Source organism: Anomalospiza imberbis, chromosome 8 (genome assembly GCF_031753505.1).
Source record: "Anomalospiza imberbis isolate Cuckoo-Finch-1a 21T00152 chromosome 8, ASM3175350v1, whole genome shotgun sequence".
Classification (NCBI taxonomy): domain Eukaryota; kingdom Metazoa; phylum Chordata; class Aves; order Passeriformes; family Viduidae; genus Anomalospiza; species Anomalospiza imberbis.
Window position 1 is genome coordinate 20222149 of NC_089688.1, and position 20692 is coordinate 20242840.

Below are 20692 nucleotides of genomic sequence, written 5' to 3' on the forward strand. Positions count from 1 at the left end.
ATGAGCAGCCATCTTGTATTTATTCCCTTCCTCCATGAGAGCCGCTTCCTGATTGGCAAGAGCGCCCAGCCGCAGCCAATGGCGGGAGCGCTTCTAAGAGCAAGGAGGGCGGGAGCGCGCAGCGCCCGCACTGAGCAGGATCGGCCATGGAGCCCGCCGGGCCGGCTGGGGGGGGCGGGGTGCCGGCCTCTGCCGGGGCGTTCCATCTGCAGGGCGATGGGGGGGCGAACTCAAAGGAGGGAGCCCCAGTCCCGAACCCTGAGGGAAGAAAAGGACATGAGAACGCGGTGTAAACGTTTTTCCTTCCATGTCTACTGGGTGGTGGCCCTTCTGCCTTCGCAACACGGCGGGAGAGGGCGGTCGCTATTCGCTGAACCAACGCCGCAGCCCGCTCTTGCCGAGGTCCGCCGTCCATCGGCCGTGCCCGGTGCCGCGGCGCGAAGTCGCTGCCCGGGTGACTACAACTCCCGGCATGCCTTGCGCTGTAGCCGGGCTCGGTCGCGCGGCCCCGCCGTCCTTGCGGGCGGGCGCCCCGGAGCCCCCGCAGCGAGGGGTGGCTGTCACACGGCGCAGAGTGTGTGCTGGTACCGCAGAGCGCTTGTGGCACACGAGGGTGGGAACGCCCCAGGCTTTATAAGCCTCGCCAGCCACGCCAGGCAGCGGCGGGGCGGCTGGTCCGGCCCGGTCACGGCGCCTGTGTGAGGGGCCACGGTCTTTCCCGGTCTCTGCCGTCGCTCCGGCTGGGGCAGCGGCCCGTCCTCCCAGCCCGGCGGGCCCCGGGCGATGCTGAAAGATCCCTGGAATCCAGCCCGGCATTGCCCCTTGTTCCGGGCAGGCACACCAGGCTCTCAAGTGCTCGCTATCAGCTTCCGTCAGATCCAGATGAAGAAATTAGCCTTCGACTAATCATTTAAATTAATGATCCCAGACTGGTACATAAAGTTAGCTGACGTAGGTAACCTTTCATGTGATAAGTTGGAAACAAAATAATAGATTTTTTTTTTTCCTGTGATGGCATAGACTTGGATAAACATGAATTTGCATAGTGCTGGATGATAAAGTTTTCCTCTGAAGCCCATTGTGGTGTGAGTGTTTCACACCCAACCCTTCTAGAGGGATTTCTGCTGCCTAGCCTTTCTGGTTGGTCTCCCTCTCCCCGGAGAGTTAACTCTTCATGTACGGGCTCACTCATTCCGTCCCCACGAGCACATATTCCAAACAAACATTCTAATGCTGTCTGCATTATCACTGTCTTTTGACAGTTCTCTAAAGACACTGGGATAATGCTTCAATCTATCCTTATCCATGCAGGTCCAGCCTATACTTCAGCCTTTCCTCAAGTATGCCAGGGGTGCTGCTTTCCTGCCCCTCTCTTCTGTCCTTTGGTGGGAGCACTGTGGCAACTGGAAACTGGCATTGGAGTGGCCCCAAACACTGGCAGTGAGAGTCAGCCTGAGGCCTCTGAGCACAGAGTGTGGCCAGAGCAAACCACAGACCTGTTTTTCAGTGGTGGACATGGGTTTTGTCACAGTGCTACACTCAATGACCCAGGTAATGCCTTTTGCCTGTCATGGCTCTGATGCAGTAGCTACCTTTAAATAGCTCAATGTACCTTCTGTAGCTGAATACACGCAAAAAGTACAGTGGGTTTAGCTGGAGGCCAAGAGCCTCTCACCAGAGTACTCCAAAAACTCCCCACACCTTCCTTTCTGCCATCCCATATCCTTGTGGTGCAGGTGCACCTGCCTGGGTCCCTGCCCACGATCCCAGGCACATACCTGCTCCTGTGTGCGTCCATGTTTGATTTAGCCATGTATGGGGAGGGAAGCAGGGAACTGGGGTACAGAGCAGCAAGGAATAGACTGAAGGCAGAGATCTTTTCCTTGTATGTTTGATACTGTTGACATGGATGCATAGCAAACATCCCTGACAGTATTTCCGTGTTTGTTTAGCCAGGAATCAGCAGCCATCCTGTCCTGCTGTGGACGTTATTGAAATGATCCTTAGGTGATATTTCCAATTCTAACATCCTATTTCCTCTTAGGTTCCTTAAAAACAGTTTTAATAGCAGTCAAGGCAGAGGGCACATCAAATATGCAATAAAATTTGTTTTGAACAGTTCCTACCTGATAAAAATAAATGTAGGGAAAATATTGGTGGTGGGTCGTATGCACTGAGTACTTGCTGTAATTATGATAAACTGCACTTCCAGCAAAACAATCTGCAAAAGACAGAAAGAATGATCTGTTATAGCAGGCATTCTGGACTCAAATACAATTCATTCAAGTATCACACCATATATATTTGTATTTTGATGTGACATTTATGTAAAGCACATCATTACTTAACTATTCACTTGTATCTTCTGCTCAATCCTTTCCCTACAGCCTATAAAAACTAATTCTTCTTTGTCCATGCATCTGTTCAGCGCCTCCGTAAGACACACCAATTTTATTTGCATTTTTTGGGCCTATTTTTCAAGGAGTACCTATACATTTCCTTCCTTATTCTGTTAGAAGAATGCCCCCTGAAAATCACTTTTGTGCCAGTATACTCTCTCCAACCTGCTCCTAAATTAAATAAAACTCAGTAATTTCACTCCTTTGGTATGTTTTAATCAGTACTTCCTGCATTCATCTCAGCTGTTTTTATTTTGCTTTCTTCCTCCTGCCAGCTGTGTTCACTTGTGAACTCCTATTGCTCGGGCTGCAGATGCACAGCCACAGCAGCTCGGGTATGTGCCCTGCTGGCTGCCAGAGCCCACGCAGAAAGTGGTGCAGCCTTCAAGTGCTCCAGCTGTGCAAATAGCAGATGACAGAGGCACCGTTTTTCAGGTGGAATCCCTCCTGATTAGACCTGATATAACGTAATCTTTTACATGTTCTGGACTCTTAGAATACTAACTTCCAGTTAGTTTTTTGTGTCCTGAAGGTTTGTAGATTTGTATTGCTCAGGATCACAACAGCCTCTCTGTAGTGGTAGGTATAACATTTGCTGCCTTCCAGTCTGATAAAAAAGATTCTTTTCATAATAGCTTGCATGTATTTTAGTGTCTATGTTGATTTCCAAATTCCCTTGGAAAACTTGTCTGAAGACAAGTTAGTCTTAGAAGCTCGCCCCTGCTTAGCAGTTTGCTTAGACAGCTTCTCTGCTGGTGTCTTGATCAGTATGATTATTTTGATAATATGGGGGAAAAAATTCTGGGAGATACATTTATGCAGTATGAACTTATGCAGGTAAACAGTGCAGGTTCTTTGCAACATGTATTTCTTAAGAATGCTTTCTGTTCTGAGGTCTGCAAGCTAACTAAATATCTTGTAGACTATTTCTAACATTTAAACTTTAAAATTCTTACTTGTTTTTATATATTTATTTGCTTCTTCTTCAAGTATTATTTAATCTTCCTTGTTTTTATTTGACATTTTATCTCTGTACGTTAGGCCCCTCTTTAGTGGTGTTGTTAAAATCAGAGTTCTGATTGCTGATGGATTTTTTTTCTTGAGTAATCTCTTGTTTCTTTCTAACTAATAGTGTCTCTTGCTATTCTGCTTGATTTTCATTTAAAGGTGTATTTATTTTTTCACTAGTTTCCATGCCAACTCATGGCTTTTAATTGTCTTATTTTTACTCCAAGGAGGATTTTTAGTAGCTGCATAACCTTCTCGAAAGCCTCTTAATAGAAAGTCAACTTGTTCATGGCCTTCCTTTTAAGTTCTTCACAATTAAGTGCTGGTGGCTGGAGGCTGGATGCTGACTGATAGCTCTAGTAGTTTAAAAAACCTCAGATACCAAGGAAGTGCTGGATTCTGAGAGACAAATCAGGGCAAAGCATTGCCACCCACAACATCCAGCAGCAACATTTCTGAAAAATGTTTGATGGGCTTCAATTTCTCAACATCAAACAGGATTGCAGTAACCACTAGGTAGTGAAAATCACCAACATCTAAAAGATTCCCAATGTCACTAGAGCTGTGTAATTATCTCATTAGATTTCATTACCTCTGATCATATTTAGTATTGTCAATTTGTGACAATTTTCCTGAATGAGACGCTCGTGATATGACAAATAGAGAGGGAAAACTGGTGTTTCTCTTCTTGTGATTTTCTCATCTCAGGGATTTTATCTCATGAGATGGCACACACTTGTTCAGAAGTTTTGATTCTTGCCTGTCTCCATTTTAAACAGATATTCTGTACAAGTGATCAAATTTGTTGTATAAGGTTGTACAACCACCTTGTTTATGGTAGCCATGGACTCTAATTTCTTCAGCATTTATTTCCATGATCGTGAATTTCCCATTTTCTAACTCAGCTCTGTTTTCCACCCTATCTTATAACACATGAAGACATAAATTACTGGTATCCTTTGAAAACCTTTTATGTACAAAACCTGTAAATTTCTTAGTTTTGTCTAGCAGTTATCCATGCTGTCTTAAGTTAAATAAATATTTTATAGTTTGGGTAGTTTATTGTTCCTGTGGCATTTTTAGGAAATGGTATTATCTATCCATTGCATACAGTTGGTCTTTTTTTCAAACAAGCTGTTACATTTACATTTAAAACCTCCTTCTTTTGACGTCTCTGTGCATGGAACTACACCACTTTCTATGTCAAGAAAGTAACTAAAGTAAATTTACATTCAGTAAATAAACTTAATTCTGAAGTATTAAGGGATTAACAGTAACTGAAGGGGAGAAAAGGTCATGTCAAGTATCTAATTGGGCTTGTTTGGATCAAGGTAACAGACACAAAGGAGCCAGTCAGAGACAAAGAGGGAAATAATGAGGTCAGACTCTTCCTATAAGTCTGCAGGTCTTTCTACATAGTCCTGTGGGAAAATGCAACATGAAAATAACATGACAGAAACAACTAGAGACCTTTTACTAAATTTTTCTATTATCTAAAGTTGTGTGGTTTTAAGGGCTTTTTTCTTTATTTAATTTCAGTAGTCTGACTGTTCTTTATTTTTTCATGACCTAATGCAAGAGGGACATTAGTCTGTACAGTTAAAAAAAAAGTGCATATAATTCCAGTGTGCACAAACTGAATACAAAGAGGATAAATAGAAAAGCACCTCTGTCATCAGGGACATAAGGATTCAGAAGCACACTATAATGCTGAATAAACAAGGCCAGAGGTTTCACATCTAGTCCAGCTCTTTCCAAAAGCTGTTGCTTTTCAAAGATAAAAAAGAAAGCTAATCTGTGGCCATCATCACAAGTTCTGCAGCAGTTAATGAGTTTAAATTAGATTTAAAAACAAGTCTGGGCACGTACCCTTTGCTCTCTATATATTTTAACTCCTATATTTAAGCGATAGAAAGCAATAACTGTTTTTCTTGTATTTTAATTTGCAAATATTGTTTCTCATAATATATTTTAGGCCTGTGAAAGATTTCCAGCATGTAGTGTGAATATCATAATTTACCATTTACTGTATACCAGAATTGCTACTGAATATCTACAACATGATGTTGATACCAGGATGGGATGATCCTATATTTCATCTGAAGTGTGCAGACAAGGATCAGTGCTCCAGCATTTGGATATACCCGTTTATACTTTTTTAAAATTTATTTTGTGCATCTCAAAGATGGACTGAGATAAACAGATTGAACAGTTTGAATTCTGTTTTCTTCTCCTAAAAGAGTTAATCTTGTTTTATGGACTTTTGTTTGGTAGTATAACTCTGAAAGTAAAAACTTCTTTCTGTTTACGTTAGAAGAGGCCCTTTGAAGAACTACATGGGGAACATCCTCATCTGTAACAGCTTTATCAGACTTATCTATGTTGAGGGTTCTTTCATCTTCCTTTGTGGAACATTCAGTCCTGAGTGTTCCTCATAAAGCAATAAATGTCTCCTGATTTCAGTATGTCTTGTATTGACCTTCTTGTTGTACTTCTTAGAGAGTTACTTCAGATTTGTTTGTTACACTTTAACTAATTTATAACGGTAAGTTTTGTGTGATGGGTACAGTAATGGCAACATTATAGTGTGTTTTTATGCTGTCCTGAAAGTGTGAGCTAAGAAAGGTATGTACCTGTAATAGACAAATTGGATTTTATTCACAGATTCCTCAAATGATAGGATTCCTGATACCCAGTAAAAACTGAGCTTGTTTTCAATGTGGAATAGGTCTGTGGAGTAGTTTCTTGATTGTCTGAAATTCTCATTGGATTCTACAGGGAATATCAACAGGATATTATACTACACATAGACTAAATTTAAAGCTTAGAGAGAAGCATTAATTAGTTTTAAGATCCCTCATGACTTTACTGTAGGATTAGAGATCTGAGTGTTCCTGTATTTTTTTGATAACTGTTATTTAGTTATCAGCTCACACAGGGCCACATGCACAACTTAGAAGACCCAGATAAGAAGTTGCCAGGAACTCCTCCTCCAGCATGTGCCCTCATTTTATACCCAGTAATCTTTCACCAGCTTTTTATACATGCACCTTTTGCACGTTTCTTCCCTCACACTGGTGACTCTTCCACCCTGATACTTGCATTTTCATTTTCCCTTCTTCATTTTTATTTTTTAAAACATTTATTTTCCCGTCCTTTCCCTGCAACCTCTGCATTGTCTTCTCATCTCAGGAGGACAAAGAATCGAGTTGCTTTCTCACCTGGTTTGTTTTTGTCATCTGTTTTCCTGGCTCCCCACGAGAGGAAGAAAAGGAGCTGCTGGTTTGGTAATTGCTGTCCACTGGAACCAGTAAAGCACAGTCTGCTGACACCTGGAGCAAGTAACAGTCAGCCTGGAGAGGAAACAAGCTCTAGCAGTTGATGACAGCATTGCTTTTTGTTTGCACACACTTTTTAAATAAACTGCTCTTTGCAGCGGCCAAGGATTCATTCATACCCTCTTGCTAAACCCCAGATGGGGGATACCTTCCTTCGTAGCACTGAGCAGGTTCTTAGACCACAAAAGACCTTTGGGTGCCTGCATTTCTGGATGCTTCACCTAAGACATTTTAAGAAATAATTGATCTTGAGAAGATGCTGCTCAGGTCATTGAACTGCTGGTCCTGGCACACTGGTTGTAGTAGTGCACCCCAAATTTGAAGGGTAACATCACTGATCATTTTTGCACACACAAAGAGAAACCCTGCAGCTTGCTAGCAGTTACTGCAGACGCAAATAAACAGGGAAGGATCCGAATTACACTTGTGGCTCCTTGTAGGTCATTTACCTTTTGCCTCAGCTGAGAGAAAAAACAATCACATGCAAACCTTTCTAGCCCTTTTATAGGTAACCTTGCTCTTCACTCAGAAAACTGAACACTGTACATCGTAGATTTCTACATTTAAATTTACTTGTATCCTTGTGTTCTGGTTTTCTGTTGGAGCTCACCTCTCCTTTTCCCAAGACATTCTTGGGAATCAGCCTTCTGCACAGAGCTCATGAGAACTTTCAGTATTTTCCAGGAATCACCTGAACATTTCCTAACTCAAAATGATCAGAGCTCCGGGCAAGCTGGCATGAAGACTTCACCATCTGATAAAAATCCAATGAACATATGGCTTCAGGACAGCAACAGAAAAGAAGTTTTCTGAGAGTTGAGTTCAACAGTTATATATATTAGAACTGTTATAACTTCATTAAATAATTTTGTGCTCAGTCTGGATTTTCTGTATTCTTGTGTTTTTCTTCAAAATCTCACACTCAGGGCTGTGGAAAACCAACAGTATCTGGCTTTTTATGCTCTGTGATACAACATCAGCTAGTTCTACATTTGCTGAGAACATGCACAAAAGAGACCAGCAAAATTTTGTAACTTTTTTGTACAACTGTGAAATAAATAAAAGTATTGTGTTTATTTATGAGTGCTGCTGTAATACAATATTCCCTTAAACCAAGAAACATTTCATTTCATTCTCTACCATGTGAATTTAATTAGCAATTAAATAGTACAGATGTGAATACACAGTGATGAACCAACTGTGGAATTCGAGATAAATGTCAGCTGGAGTTCATAATGTATTATGTGGGCTTAGTTCTGCATAATTTCATTAGGAACAATAAGGTGGAAAGCTTTGTCCTAAATTATAAATAAATAAACAAATAAAATTATGTCTATTTCCCTATAGTCCTCTCAAAACCATTTGTGGAAACATCATGTCTAACAATATTCCCTGAAGAGAGACATTCAACATAGGTAGGAAAATGATGTTTATTTTGTTGGATAACAGAATTGCACCACCTGGTTGTGTGCACCTGAAGCCTCATAGGGTCCTGCAGGAACTCACAAGGGCTGGTAAGAGCTGCTGCTGATCCTAACTTCTCATGCCATGTTTCTTCTTCACTGAGCTTTCCAGTGCACCAGCTTTTCATCTCTCCAGTCTGAAGTAGCAAAGGACTGACTCTAGGGTCCCTGCAATGCTAAATAACAAACCCCAAAACAAAAATACAAAGGGCAGATGTTTGCTGCTCTTTATTCACTTTATACTTTATATAAAGTTATATCAGTCTGTAATTCTTGGGTCCCTGCTGGAAAACACCAGGAAGGGTGGTTTTTGTTGATTTTTTAACAGGATCTAGCACTATAGTAGCCCATGTTGCAGATCCTTCTTACTTCCAAATAAAGAAATCTAGATAAAAGATTCTCATCTTACAGCTCAAAAAAAAAAAAAAAAAAAAGGCAAGCAAAGGCACAAATGCCTTTTTGTAACATTTAGTGTTCAGTTCCACAACCGCTTTATATAGACAGGGCTTCATTCCTGAGACCACATGAATGAAGCTCACCATCAGATTTGATGGCAAATACAATTTAATGGGAAATATAAAGCTGCTGTGAAAATGAGAAAACTATTTACTTTATACAATGAACAAAGGCAAAGTTGTTCCACCAGTTGCACAGGCAATGAAGCATTTGCAGTATGAATTTATATCCATGGAGTCCTTTGACTAGGGGAATTGTTTGCATGGGATACAAAACAACAGGAGTTACAAGATACTCCAATCTAGTTCTTATTTAGTACAGAACCACAAATCCAGAAATCTGGGTTTTATGCTGCCACTAAAAGCCAAAAGAAACCTTTCTGGGTTTTGGTACAAGCGTTTTTTTTCCCAGTTTTCTAATGCATACCTACACCCTCTCTTGCTCTCTTGCTTGATGCTTTAAAGCTTTGCTTTTAAGGCAGTGTCTTAACAAGCTTAAGTAGCTTGCACTGAATAGTTTATTTTAATATAATAATCTCCCTTTATCCTTATTTATTGTGATGCCTTTTCAGTATTACTTCATTAAAATGTAATAATAATGAAAAATGTAGGTATTTAAATTTACCTAAGTATTATAGTAATACTGTTTTCCATCCTGTGGAATGATTTCTTTATCCATAGCAGGAGCTGTTGGCATAAATTCATAATTCATAATACTGTTTGTTGCACTACCTTTGTGAGAGCCACAGGCAGTTCAGGAGACTATTCAATACATGACCCTTAAAAGCAGCTCACCTGAAGAAGTAAGTTTTCTGTTCTGATTACATTGCTCTGCTGTAAGAAGAAACCAGCAAACAACAGAGCTGAGGAATAGGATAGATGTGACTGACAAACAAGGAGGTGTAAGTACATAGGCACCAGTGCCCTTGGCCAGTCGAGACGGTGAAGGTGACACACATGACCTACCTTCTTTAGGATCTGTTGCTGAGAAACTGGTGAAATTTACCTGCAGTGGACTATTCTGAAACACAGATAACCTAAGGGATCAGGAAAAAAATACACAATCAGGATGAGCTATTCTAATTACTGAAAAGCAAGTTTGACATTTAGAATATTCAAATTCCACTTGTTTACATGTTCTTAGCAATCTGGGAAAAATCCTGCTATGAAAAAGAATGCAACTAGGTCAGTTCATTGGATGGTACAGATAATATGGAAGTAAATTGTGGTGCTGCAATGACTTTTAGCAGTAATTCAAAGTTCTGTATTCAAATTAAAGGATGAACCGGACATAACCTGGCTTCATTCATTTCTAAGTATTTGCCCTATAATATCAATGCTAGTCTATCTGATAGTGCAGTGTTTTATTATGCATCTGGAAATCACATATATTTTAAAGATTTGTAAAACAAAAAACAAACACAATCACTCAAAGTTGTTTGTTTTAAGGGGTTGTTTGTTTCAGGGTTGCAATTTTACTAAAAGGAAGGACTGCTTTAATTCCATGTGTACAGAGACATTGTCTCCAACGACACTTAACAAATACAGCCTAATACATTTAAAGAACCAAATATCAGTAGAAGCTAATCTTACAATGGAGACCTTTACTACTGACATTACTGACATTCTCATTTAACTAATTTGCTTTAAAAAAAAATTGGTCCACATACAAAAAGAAATGGGTAAAAGCAATACTAAGCTGAGCAAACACTGTCCTTTTTATTCAGTTCCAGTTGTAGTGGTCTCTTGGTGGTAAATCATAATGGGATCTCTCATCCTCTTCAGGTCCACAGTCTAGTGGCAGACCATAATTGTAATCAACTGTTAAAACTGGTAATCTTTTACTTTGTTCCATGCTTCTGGTACTTTCACCCGGAAAAGGCTTTCTTTCATAGTCTATTGAACTATCTTCTTGGTGTATGGATGAAGATGGGTGCATTGTTCGTGAAGAGTATGGTGCAAATCTGTTTTTTCCTCTATTAAATTCCTCTGAGGGATGCACTCTCCTATTGTCTTCAGGACAATGTGGTTGATAACTGCAAGAACAAATATGAACAGTAAATTCTTAGAAATAAACCAGTTGATTTATTGTTGATGGCCACCACTAGAAATTAACTGTGTCTACCACTGAAAGAACAATTCAAACCCTCATTCTTGTTCTTACCCCCTGAAACTGAATATCTGTGGATATTGAAAATTTGTTTGTATTAATTTTCCAATTCTAGTGATTAAAATTACAGCTCTTTACAGTAAGTAATTCTACTAAACGAAGTTTTGTTTCAAGTGCTGTTTACAATTAAAATTACCTGTTTAACTAAGAATATCTTTACCTAGGGGACATTTTTTTCCTAAATCCATGTTTTCATTTTTGTGTACAATATGTAACAATAACTCTCTAGTACACAGTCTCAACAGGCAATAATATACTTTGGAAAATATTTTAATTATTAATTCTTCTGCAATAGAAGACTCACTCTCCTATAAAATACAGATGGAAAGATCTAAAAATGCAGATGCTATATATACATATACACATGTGTGTGTGTGTATATATACATATATATACACATTTCAATTCTCTTTACTCTCAAATACCTTCCTTACTTGGTAAAGTAAGTGGTGTATAAAGCCAATTCAAAACAATCTTTAAAATTTTTAAATCTTCTCCCTTACTGAACCACAGATTCACTTACACTAGAAAGGATCTCTAGAAGTAGCAAGGGTCACTCAAACTAAGTCTCATTAGATGAGTTTGTACAGGGGCTACGTCCATTCTTAAAGGATGTGGGACAGTGGCTCTGGGCAACCCAGTTCAGCGTCCGCCCGTCCCGCACACTAAAACTCCTTAGCTCGTTGTACACAGCGCTTAAGAGTTAAATACAGCACCTGTGCTTTGCTTTTTTGCTTACTGATACTTCATTTATGTAGTTCATTAGCTTGAACTGTGCTTGGCATGTCAATGATTATGTCAAGGATTCACACAGTAATAACACTCAAAACTCAGTATCAATGGACCACAGATTAGTCACATTATTTGCTCAGTGCTCACATGCAATGGGTTAAACTGCATTTAAGCAAAAATATTAACACAGATTTTTACACTGTACAGTTAATTTGTATTTCTTAGCTGGGAAATAGGGGGAGTAATACTACAATGGTAAGTAAGAAAACAGTGTATGATATCTGATACTTACCTGTAATTTCTGTTAAAGTCATCATTATCAGACCCGTAATCTCTGTGAAGTGAAGGAGATGAGGAGAAATGAGGTTCTGGTACATTTTCATGGGAAGGAAAGGACTGACTTCTGCAAATAAGCAAAAGAAATTAATGTTAAGAAGACTGCCAACAGTTGTAAGATTTGGAAAAAAATACACATCAAATGAAATAAAATATTTCTCATTTTAATAAAGATTACTTAAAATTTTAATAAAATTATAATAACTGTATTACTTTAATACCTCAAAGTCATACACTTCACTGTAATAACATCCTCTGTTTTAGCTGTACAATGGAACAAATTAAATCAAGCTTAACTAGTCCAATAAATCTGAAATACATTCTGCAATATTAAAAGTATTTTGAAATATGTCAGAACCCAATAGGTTTACTAATAAGTGATGTATGTATTTGTGAGAAAATAATGCAAGTTCTGATGCAGATTTCTAAGAAATTATTAACTCATGGAATAAACAAAGGCAAATCAAACTTCCTTGTAGCAATCCTGTTTATCTGTGTTTGGCTGAGGGCATAAATAAAATTTCATATCCTCTTTTATCCAGGGGACTTCTTTTTAAGCATAAGTTTCTGTACAAAACAAAGTGGGACAAGAATTTTGTTTCAAGCTGACTAAAAGGCAAAGAAAACACAAATTTTAAAGAAGCACAACCTTCTAATTAAGGAAACATTGGCTTTTGAAGTTGCAATATTCCAGCTTACATCAAACCCTTCTGTAAGTTAAAACGAGAAATGTTGATGAACTGATCATTTATATAGTAAAAGTATGATTGATTTGAAAAAAATTACTTAAAAAATATTTAACTTAAAATTTAAGTTAAAACTGCTAAGGTTTACACTTTTATTCACTAATTCTGTTCTTACAGCTCAAGGATGCTTTACCTGTCTGAACACCATTCACGTGGCAAGTCACTGTGACCTGGATGATCATGAAAAGGTCTTGGCCTTTGTCCGTGCCCTTTATTACCATAATCAAAATCTTTTGATTGAGTCTGTTCCTGTAAGCCATCATAAGGCTGAGGGTCATGAAAAGGTCTGCACCTTTGTCCAGGACCTTTATTATCATAATCTTTCAGTTGCATCTCTGTTTTTAAGTCATTGCGAGGCTGGTGATCATTATAAGGTCTCAACCTCTGCCCACGACCCCTCTTAACAAATTCAAAATCTCCCAATTGCATCTCTGTCTGCATGCCATCATGTGACTCGTACTCATGGAAGGATCTTAGTCTTTGGCCAGGACCTCTACTGGCAGAATCCAATTCTTTAAAATGCATTTGAGTCTGAAATTCATCATGAGATTGGTGGTCATGGAACAGTTTTCGCCTCTGGCCATGGCTCCTGCCACCGAAATCAAAATCCTTTGACTGCCTGTCTTCCTGCAAATCATTAGGAGATGGATGGTCAGGAAAGGATCTCTGCCTCTGTTCCCGTCCTCTGTTGAAGTCAAAAGACTGTCTGTCTGCTTGCAAATCATCACGAAACTGGTGTCCATGAAAAGGCCTCAAACTCTGTCCATGTCCCTTGCTACTGAAGTCTAGATCCTTCAGCTGTGTGTCTTCTTGATAATCATCATAAAACTGGTGATCAGTAAAGGCTCTTTGTTCTGGTCCCCTGTTGTAGTCCCAGTTTCTCATCTGCACTGATGCTCTTAATTCATCCTGAGTTTGATGGTCATGAAATGATCTTCTTCTTTGTCCAGGACCCTTATTAATGAAGTCAAAATCTCGCAACTGCATCTGTCCTTGCAAATCATTGTGAGAGTGGTCATCATAAATTCTTAACCTTTTCCCAGACCTGTTGAGAAGTATTGAATATCATACTTAAAAGTGCTACAAGTCATTAATAAAACCAATTCCTTTTAAACCAAGAATTTACATGAAAGACATTGCAAATATGAAGGTATCAAAATTATTAACAATCGAAACTGTACTTAACATTATAAACCCTTCAGCGTTAAAGCAGAAGCTGTGACAAATATTCACTTGTAATTCTACAGTACTTGTTAAACAGGCAAAACCAGTGATTCAAAAGTAATTAAAAATAACTGCAGATCATTGCAGAATAATGAAGAAGGACAGGTAAAGTAAAAATGAATTTCCCTAAGTGAACTAATTACTAACAGACTTCTAATAGCATACATTCCCTTTCTTACCCATATCTTGTTGCTGTTTTGTCAAATTCTGTAAATATAATTTACATGAGTAGGCTATATTAATAAAATCTCTTTTGAGTATCTATGGTATTTTCAATAAGAAACAATTCCTTTCCCTTGTGGCTTTTTTTTTTTTAATTCCATTTTTCAGCCTATTACCCCTGAAAATCTTCATTTGGGAACCGCTCTACAGATCCTTCCATTGCATGTGGTGGTGGGATAATATCTTCATCTGAATCCCATACATCCATTCCAAGGTTACTAAGAGGGGGAAAAAAAAAAATCTCACATAAGCTTCCTTTTTTAAAGCATACTACTGACAGAGAAAAAACCCACTCCCATAGAATTCTTCAGTTCTGAATGACAGAACTTTTATGTTATGTATAATTTAGAGACAACTCAGAAAATATTAATCTTGTAAATTTATTTTAAAAATCTGACATGACTCCAAACTTAATCCTGCACAGACTATGAAACAACAATAAGAGCAAAACAAAGGACCTTCAATTAATCTAAAAAGAAACAAATCACTCCGGTATTAAAATCCATTTACTGCTACAAAGCATCATTGGCACAAATACCTCAGGAAGACGTAAAGGATGGCTGTTCTTAGGAGAAGATGATAAGCATAAACTTTTTAAACTACTATGAACAGAGGGGACAAGAACAATGTTCCACTTTCCTGTGGTTTTTTATTCTTAAAACGGTTCTACTATTTTTTAATATCTTTTTCTACAGTGCCAACAACAGCAGACAGACCACAGAGCCTACAAAGACATCTTTGCGGTGGCTCCTTTCAGCTTCTGAGAGAACACAGACTTCAATACACTTGTCACGGTATGGTAAAAGCACAACAGTGTTCAGTAGTAGCTGTCAGATTAAAAACAATCTTTTGAACCATATACATTGAAAAGATGAACAAAGTACAGTGCACTTCATGTTATTCATCTGAAAATACAGAAGCAACTACACATACGTTTTACATCCATGTGTAGTTTCATTTTAGAGGTTTAAGAGGGAAATAATTTTGGCTTAGGACTGGAAATGCACTTTTTAAAAATGCCAGGAGACATACTGGAAGATCTTAAGTATACAACTAAAAGCTTTTGTTTACCTTCGCATCGGCTGTGTCCTGAGATCTGTGAGATACACAAGGCCATCCATGCGGTGACCCCTGGCATCGCCAAAAGCTAAAGAAAAAAATACAGTCTAATGAAATGTGGTCAAACTGAGCCACGAAAATATGAAAGGCAAGTTTCTGTTCCCCATGAGATGCTGAATTTGAAACAATTAGAACTTGGCATTAAATATTTCAGCAAACTGGCATCATTGCAGTATTTTTTAAAAAGATTCCTTAAACTAGTAGTGGTAGCAAACTATGAGTGAAAACTCTTTCAAATAAAAATAAAAAAATTAAGCAGCTAAAACATACTCCTCCTATGCTGTCAGTTTGCTATTGCTCAAGTCCTGCCTGGAACAGAATCAACAGTCAGCTATAAAATCTTCTATATAAGCCAGCACATGAAATTACTGAAAAGATACTAAAATAGAATTGTTGTATTTATGAGTTTTTAGTAATTGTGAAGTACAACCTGACATGTGCCTTAGTTCAAAATATATACCTACCCTGAATTGCTGCCTCTGGATCCCAGCCTTCAACATCTATAAGATACCTGAAGAAAAATATGACTATGTTATTGTACCAAAGGGAATAGAGAGTAATATAAGGATGCTATTTTTTGTGAAGAATAATTTCTGCTTTCACACAGCCTTACCTACATATAAGATAGCCAGTTCTATTAATTCCATTAGTACAGTGCACGCCAATGAGTTTCTCTATCAAAAAAGGAAAGAGTCTTTAATAGTCCAGAAAGTGAAATTAATAGAAAGCTAGCACAATACAAAAAAAAATAAAAAAACCTCTGCTTTTCTAGCAAAGTAATGATAATTAATGCTTGCTATTTACAAATTCTACTGTCACGTCTGTAAAAAAAGAGACACATCCAGACAAGACACATGTCCTCTCCATGCTGGATCTCTAGCAGCTGTTAGCTTACTACTTCCAAACCTGTAATGGCTGTGATTGACTCTGCAGAATGTAGAAAAAAAGAAAGAGTGATGGCAGGGAAAGCACCTAACCTCAGCCACTGCAGTAACAGGAAAGAAAAAAAAAAGGGTTTGAAAGCAAATCTCAACAAGAAAATGTAAAACTGAGGAACTTAACTTACACATAATGCACCTGAAAGTATGAAATGCTTAGGAGTACAATACATGGAGAAAAAAAGGACCAGTAATCTCTACAGAAATCTTTTAAAAAAATATTACACTAATTGGCCAAAGGCTAAAGAGCAAAATAACCTACTATTGCTAGGGTGTTTCTAATGAGAGACTTCCAATAGAAACATGGAAACCCTGATACAATCATGCAAGGCACTGGTAAAACCCCATCCAGACTATTTCTATCCATATTGAAATGTAATGTAAACCAAACAAGTTCAATATATATATAGTCCATACATATATATATATATATATATATATATATTTATTTATTTATTTATATATGTATATATACACACACACATACAGAAAGGGCTACTGTGTTGGCCACACAGAAGAAGGAAACTTGTCTTAGCCTGTAAAATCAAATCTGAGATACTGAATGTAATAGTGGGGACAGAGAACAACGACACTCCAAGGGCAACGCTGGTATAAGAATAAATGTATAACTGATTCAGTTTTAGGCTAGATTTTTGAAGAAAAATGATGATCATCAGAAGAACAAAATTTTGGCAGAGGCAGTACTGACAGATGGTCTTTGAAACAGGACATTGATAAACTTTTGAATGACATAAAATATGACTGAGACAAAATATAAGTGTTTGCCACAGATCGTGACAGTCAAATTGCTACAGAATTTCATTACAAGTTGATGTCCTAAGAACTCAAACACTAAAAAAGACCCACCTTCTTAAAAAGTATTTGTAAAAAGAATTCTGAGATGTTTTATGGATTATCTAAAACAGAGGCCAAATCACAAGGAGGAAAATTCTCTCAAGTCTCTCAAGCTGCCAAAATGCCCTTATAAGCTGTAACTGCAGGTCAACATGCAGTAACAAATCAAGAATAGAGTCTCTCAAGATCAGATTCAGATACACACTATTCTTTGTCACACAAAAAAGCACTAGATCCAAACCAAAAGAAAACTAATAATCACCAGGTAATTTCCTTAAGCCAAAAAAGAGCAAAGGAAGAACTACAAACTAACTTCCTGACAAAGGCTTTTTCTTATACTTTTTCATAATCCCACTAGTTCTAATTCAGGCTCTCAGATTTGAAATTTAGGTCAGAACTTTTTCACAAAACAGCTGATCACCAACAGGAAGACCCTGGATATGCTTTGCAGTAAAAACTGTATGCACTTGAGCAGTTAATGCATCTACTTTCTCAAAGAGAACGCCAAAGGAACCACAGCAAATATCACAAAAAGGCCTGAAAGAATGGTTCACCATTACTGGATAAACAAACAGGTAAAATCTGCCTATAAAGAATCACTACCAAAAGAAGTGGGAAGTTTAAAGCCACAAACACATTGTGGCAAAATACACACTAAATTATTTTCACAAAAAGCATCTTATCCAATCTCAGCAAGAAGTGTCCTGTTGCACAGGCACTGAAATAGCAGCACAGCCACACTGTGGAAACACTGACACTGGGTCTGTAATCAGATTTTCAAGAACTCTTCAGATCTGAAGGCAATAATGGACTCCTAAGTCAAAAGAACACTACATCAGACTAAATGGACTGAAGCTGCTCACACATATCAGTGCCCAGTGCCATCAGAGACCCAGTGCTATTTAAAACATCCATCAAGGGCTGGCAGCTGCAACACTCAGCTGAGGGTAAACAATTTGGGTCACACAAAAGGCCTTGCTGCAGCTCCTTTGACATATAACATAAATGTAACACTATTAGGAAGGGCATTTAAGTTACCAGTCATTTTTGAAAACAACATGTTTTGATTGAAAAAAAAGATATGTAGTGGTTTGCATAATGGATCTTATTATGATAACAAAGTGGAAAGCGCTGCAGAAAGCCTGAGATCCTTGGTGTCATAAATTTTATTGAATATTGAAATTAGTAAATGACACAGTTAGTATTGACATAAAATTTTGGTGAGTTTTTTTTACAGCATTGGATGCTGATACTTACCATTTGCTGCATTTTCCCAAAGGAATTTTCTGACCCACTTTTTGAACTGTAGAATAGTAGCATTATCAGGGACTTCCAGTCCAACAGTATAAAGTTTCTTATACTGCACACTTTTAGGTAAATCCTAACAAAGAAAGAAAAAAGCAATGGTAAAAAAATACTGAAGTCTTGCAACAGTGGGAAATCTTAAGCAGTATCTAACATAATGACAACATAAAGGAGTTGTTCAAATCCTGACTAGAAACTGAAAACAAGCTTGACACAATTGTATAGAGATACACTCTCAGAAACTACCAGTAACATTTCTACATTAAAGACTGTCTCAGACATGGAACAGTTCCCATATAAGATTTATTTATCGCTGCTAATAAGGCTGCACATTAACAAAGGGAGCAGTTTCTTGGCATTCCATTCTCACCCATTTTACAATTATTAGCAGTATTTGTCCCTCCTACCCACAGTCATGTACAGACTCACAAATTCACTGCCTTAACGCCTATAGCCCATGTGCATACAAAGATTTGCATTCTGATATAACACTGTCATTTATTCTCCTTTTCAACAGAAGGCTGATTAATCACAGTTGTTTGAACCATCCAGGCAAAAATTTTTAAACTGATAAAGTAGTTTAAAAATGTACACCTTCTTAAGTGGATTCCACTGAGGATCAGTAAAAAGAACCACCGAGGAATGAATGAGAATATATTCAGGACACAGAATATAACTCTTCTGCACTTTTTGTGGAGTGCCTGGCACTTAAGTCTTCATCCTCTTCATCCACTAATGAGTTACCATAATACTAATAAGCCATAAATGCAACCAGCTGGGAGAATGAGCTATTTCCTCTGTGATAAAACATTTATTTCCTATTGGAGACATAAAAGTAGTCTAGATAGCTTGTCTATTCCAATTCAAGGTAAGAAAACATGTAAACACTTTAAAACAAGAGTTGCAGTAACTATTTGTACATTTTTATCATGATTTTGTTACCTTAACTTCATAGTATCGTGTGGTATATGTTAAATCAATAATTAATCCAAGCTCCACATTTAGGGCTTTCATTGCAGCAATTAAGTCTTTTGGTGTAAATTTCTGGGTTGGGGTAAGCCTCTGGTTAATTGCCTACAAAGAAAATGGAAAATAAATATTTTATTTTTACATTCTAATAATAAGACATTTGTAATATTCAGCTGTTTTAATTAGTACTAGGAAATACCAATATTTAAAAGAGAGTGTTTAATTATCAGAACCACATCCATATATTATACAGGTAAGAGGAACCAAAAAGAAAGTAAAAATTTATGTATTCCTATTTAGATGAAAATGCAAGACAATGTGAGCATTTCTGCTTGTACCATGTTAACAAACATTATTAAAATTAGCTCTAACTTGATAAACACTAAAATTCTGAAAAATGCAGCATGTATATATTGATTTTTATGTAACTAAACACACTACAAAGCAAACACTACAATCTACTTCCCCAAACCAAATTTTGTCCTGCACAGTAACTCAAAACTAGAAGTGTATTTCACATAAAACATAAGAAATTGTGATACAAGACTTCATTTCTAAAGGTTTAACCTTCTTCCCACAAATGTTGTGCAGACATTTTTATCCCTCCTTTTTCTCTTGAGAGAGTGTACTTGCATATCATTTAGCACCGGGGAATATTAAATAAGACTAAATATCGTGCCTAAGAAAGCTGTGTGTTGGTGGATAATGAATAATTCATTTCATTTGACAAACAGTGAGAAAAATGTTTACTCACCCTATTGTAGCTGTGGTTTTTGAAATGTGTTCTTCACTTTAGGTATGAAAATGCATCATATACTCAAGACTGGATTTTCTTTGAACAGTGCACTTGTCCATAGTGAGAGCCTTTTGACACAGGCTCAGCCAGAACCAATAAAGACAGTGGCAAAAGATGCAGCAGCCTCAACCACCTGTCAGTTCCTTCGTCAACAAGAAATTCAAGCAGACTGGACTCAGAACTATTGGAATGGAAGGCAGCCACAGACCACAAACTTCTTAAAACCACAGATGCTATAGGGTAACTAACCATTCCTTGTTTTGACTGTACAGATTCTAATGTAAAATGCTAGCAAGCACTGGTCTTGAGTCTGGAAACAGACAGGAAACTGAAGTAAAGAATAAACAGCAGGACAGTCATATCAAAGCTGGTATGTAATTAGGAAGCTTGAGCTGAAAAAGAGGAGGATAGAAAGGATGCAATAAAGTATTCAGTCCTATGCATTTCAGACACCAGTGCATTGCTGAAAAAGTGATGTTGTAGAAATTTCAACAAAATGAACATGAGTCTGTTATGTCACTGCTACTCAGCAGTGACTCAGTACAATCTGAAACTGAACTTAACTTTGAGGTGACAAAGGTGAATCTGCACGAGGTCTATGGCAGAATATTAAAGAA

General features: G+C 37.8%; 3 protein-coding genes across 16 annotated transcripts in view; 1 reads left to right on the top strand and 2 right to left on the bottom strand.

Moving 5' to 3' along the window:
• BTAF1 (B-TFIID TATA-box binding protein associated factor 1) overlaps window positions 1-2281 on the bottom strand; it is a 45580-nt gene extending 43299 nt beyond the window's left edge. The window contains exon 1 of the mRNA XM_068197704.1: window positions 2127-2281. Within this exon, the coding sequence (XP_068053805.1) occupies window positions 2127-2260 (134 nt within the window). The 5' untranslated portion in view covers window positions 2261-2281. The remainder of the gene's footprint in view (window positions 1-2126) is intronic.
• Window positions 1-20692, top strand: part of LOC137478127 (uncharacterized) — a 25912-nt gene continuing 5220 nt past the window's right edge. The window contains exons 1-5 of one of the 14 annotated variants that reach the window (XM_068197713.1): window positions 1-955; window positions 1312-1551; window positions 1953-2007; window positions 2835-2978; window positions 5445-5869. In XM_068197713.1, the coding sequence (XP_068053814.1) occupies window positions 1-702 (702 nt within the window). In that variant the 3' untranslated portion in view covers window positions 703-955; window positions 1312-1551; window positions 1953-2007; window positions 2835-2978; window positions 5445-5869. Of the gene's footprint in view, window positions 956-1311; window positions 1552-1736; window positions 1755-1952; window positions 2008-2834; window positions 2979-4805; window positions 5425-5444; window positions 5870-6602; window positions 9039-11875; window positions 12016-12764; window positions 14449-14788; window positions 15836-17505; window positions 17581-20075; window positions 20316-20692 lie in introns of those variants that run through there. The other 13 variants (XM_068197716.1, XM_068197715.1, XM_068197710.1 and 10 more) reach the window with 13 other exon arrangements.
• Window positions 10099-20692, bottom strand: part of LOC137478125 (uncharacterized) — a 19414-nt gene continuing 8820 nt past the window's right edge. Inside the window, exons 4-12 of the mRNA XM_068197708.1 lie at window positions 19253-19384; window positions 18263-18386; window positions 15826-15886; window positions 15677-15723; window positions 15165-15240; window positions 14210-14311; window positions 12781-13692; window positions 11858-11968; window positions 10099-10699 (exon numbers count right to left, since the gene is read on the bottom strand). Coding sequence (XP_068053809.1) covers window positions 10387-10699; window positions 11858-11968; window positions 12781-13692; window positions 14210-14311; window positions 15165-15240; window positions 15677-15723; window positions 15826-15886; window positions 18263-18386; window positions 19253-19384 — 1878 coding nt within the window. The 3' untranslated portion in view covers window positions 10099-10386. The remainder of the gene's footprint in view (window positions 10700-11857; window positions 11969-12780; window positions 13693-14209; window positions 14312-15164; window positions 15241-15676; window positions 15724-15825; window positions 15887-18262; window positions 18387-19252; window positions 19385-20692) is intronic.